The 2,195-nt window shown below is 40.7% G+C and overlaps 1 protein-coding gene across 1 annotated transcript; it reads left to right on the top strand.

Moving 5' to 3' along the window:
- Nucleotides 1-231: 231 nt before the first annotated feature.
- LOC139419494 (cytochrome c oxidase subunit 7B, mitochondrial-like) lies at nucleotides 232-1,969 on the top strand. Its single transcript, XM_071169449.1, has 3 exons — nucleotides 232-428; nucleotides 1,429-1,544; nucleotides 1,723-1,969. The coding sequence occupies exons 1-3, from the start codon at nucleotides 392-394 to the stop codon at nucleotides 1,804-1,806; spliced, it is 237 nt and encodes a 78-aa protein (XP_071025550.1). The 5' UTR covers nucleotides 232-391; the 3' UTR covers nucleotides 1,807-1,969.
- The last annotated feature ends 226 nt before the right edge of the window (nucleotides 1,970-2,195 follow it).

The following is a 2,195-nucleotide window of genomic DNA, read 5'->3' as shown; positions in this document are numbered from 1 at the left end:
GCATTTCACTGGTAGTCCACACCTATTGTTTATGAAGCATGTGACTAATACAATTTGATTTGAAGAAGTAGAAGAAGTTTCTAAAATTGCTAAAAATAGCTTATCATGTTCGATCCTAGCTAGCCACCGCCCTTGGGACTTCCCAACTCTGACATTACCCCATTGAAGTTGAAGTGTAAAATGGTTAAGGTTATGGTTAAGGTTAGAGTAGGAGTTAAGGTTAGGATTAGGGTTTTAAAGTAGGGACGTCCGAAGGATCTCAGATAGCACTAACCGAGGTTTAGCAAATTATGCGCATGCGCGTATGAGTTACTTTTAACAATTTTCCGGTATTTGTCGTAAACGTTCTTCCAGTTTGGTCTTCAAGGGCATTTTACGAACCCGAGCCAACATGCTTCGGTTTGCTAAAGCAGCCCTGAACGTCTCCGGTAAGAGATCGTTTAAAAGGGATAGATTTCTGCTCCTTCATCTTGTGTCTGTTTGAACATTTCTGTAAACTGGAAATTATTTTTCAGTGTTATAAGTGACTGTCCTTACTTAGCCTAGCTAAACTATCTGACAGCTAGCAGTCTGTAGTGAGCTAGCCTACCTAATTTAACCATATTACGTTAGCGCTTGTAAATTGACTGATTGAGTGATTGTAGTAGTAACGTTATCTAGTAGTTGGCTTGCGTTCGCTAGCTAAATTAGTTGTTGAAGGTTCTTTACTTCGCTAACTCCACTTTGAACATTAGTCAGGTCTGTGTTATTGTTTCGTGCAATTCTTGTCATTGTTAGGTTCGTTGCCTTGACACTCATTTACAGGCAGTGAGGGGCACAATTAGATGGTCACTTACAATGTCAACTTGCCTCCTAACTAGCTAGCTGTCTTCACTTCACTCCATCCCCAGAGTCATGTATATATTTTTTTTTACATACTCAAATGCATTTAGGTGTTAAAGGCAGATACTCAAGATACTGAGTGACTTTTTAATTGAATAATCCAACATGACAATATAGTTCATCCGTGCAGAAGTAATCTTGACATTCCATCCCACCACTCTCTGGATAAAATGAGAGCGAAGTCCTGGGGTGCTAAAACGGAGAAGTTCGAATGCCGAAGCCTGTTAATTATTTTACGCCTGTGTTATCAGTATAACCCGAGTTGTGCAGTGGTCTAAGACTCTGCTTCTCAGTGCAAGAGACGTCACTGCAGTACCTGGTTCAAATCCATGCTGCATCACATCCGGTTGTGATTGGGAGTCCTATTGGGCTGCGCACAATTGGCCCAGCGTCGTCCGGGTTTGGCCAGGGTAGGCCGTCATTGTAAATAATAATTTGTTCTTAACTGACTTGCCTAGTTAAATAAATGAATAAATGAATCACTGACATTTACTCACTGTGTGGATGTTGTGCCTTGGCCCTACATTTTTGTTTTTGTCAATGCAGGACAAGGTGCCCATCGTGTGAGGTTCAGTTCAACCCATGCCCCCGAATTCCATGCCAAGTATGGCACTGGCCTGATGGTCGGAGGATTCGCGTTCTGTGTGTCAGTCTGGGGATTTGTATGTTTATTTTTTATCTTTGTTGTGCCAAGTTATAGTAGGCCTAAAACAGTGTATAACATTTGTATAGCCTAGTCTTTCTTGGTGTATTATTCTTTCCCCACACCAACCTAAATCCTAACTTGCTGTGTACACTCATTTGTTATTTGGGATGCTCAACATCTGTCCTCGTTTTCAGGTACTAACACAAACCGGCATCACATGGAATCTGTCTCCAGTTGGGAAGGTCCAACCCAAACCATGGAGGGATGCAGAAGAATAATGGACTGAGACTGCTCTCTTGAGAAATCGACCACAGCAGACCACAGCACACTTATTCCAGATATCCCTATAAACATTCTGGTTGTACAGATGGATACCCATGTTTTTAACTTGTTGCTGTCCTGACATTACCCATGTAATCAATAAATTAAATGTAAACCAAACGTTGACTGAATAACTTTTACTTAAGCACTCTGTTGCAGTGTCCCTTTCATGTACCTTTCAAATGGTAGGGGGTGCCTTTGTCAAATGTAATCAGGAAAGTTAGAGTCAAGAATATATCTGTACTATCATGTTTTTCTAAAATCCTAGAAGAATTGGTGTATAGGAGAATGTTGCCACATTTAAATCAACACGGTATTAGGCCATCATTGTAAATAAGAATTACTG

This window comes from Oncorhynchus clarkii, chromosome 10, assembly GCF_045791955.1.
Source record: "Oncorhynchus clarkii lewisi isolate Uvic-CL-2024 chromosome 10, UVic_Ocla_1.0, whole genome shotgun sequence".
Taxonomy (NCBI): domain Eukaryota; kingdom Metazoa; phylum Chordata; class Actinopteri; order Salmoniformes; family Salmonidae; genus Oncorhynchus; species Oncorhynchus clarkii.
Note: the sequence above shows the minus strand (reverse complement) of the source record. Positions and strands in the feature narration are given on the sequence as shown.

Coding starts and splice junctions, on each gene's coding strand:
- LOC139419494 (XM_071169449.1), top strand. CDS start 392: ATGCTTCGGTTTGCTAAAGCAGCCCTGAACGTCTCCG. Junction 429..1,428: donor AGCAGCCCTGAACGTCTCCG/GTAAGAGATCGT, acceptor TTGTCAATGCAG/GACAAGGTGCCCATCGTGTG. Junction 1,545..1,722: donor GTGTGTCAGTCTGGGGATTT/GTATGTTTATTT, acceptor CCTCGTTTTCAG/GTACTAACACAAACCGGCAT.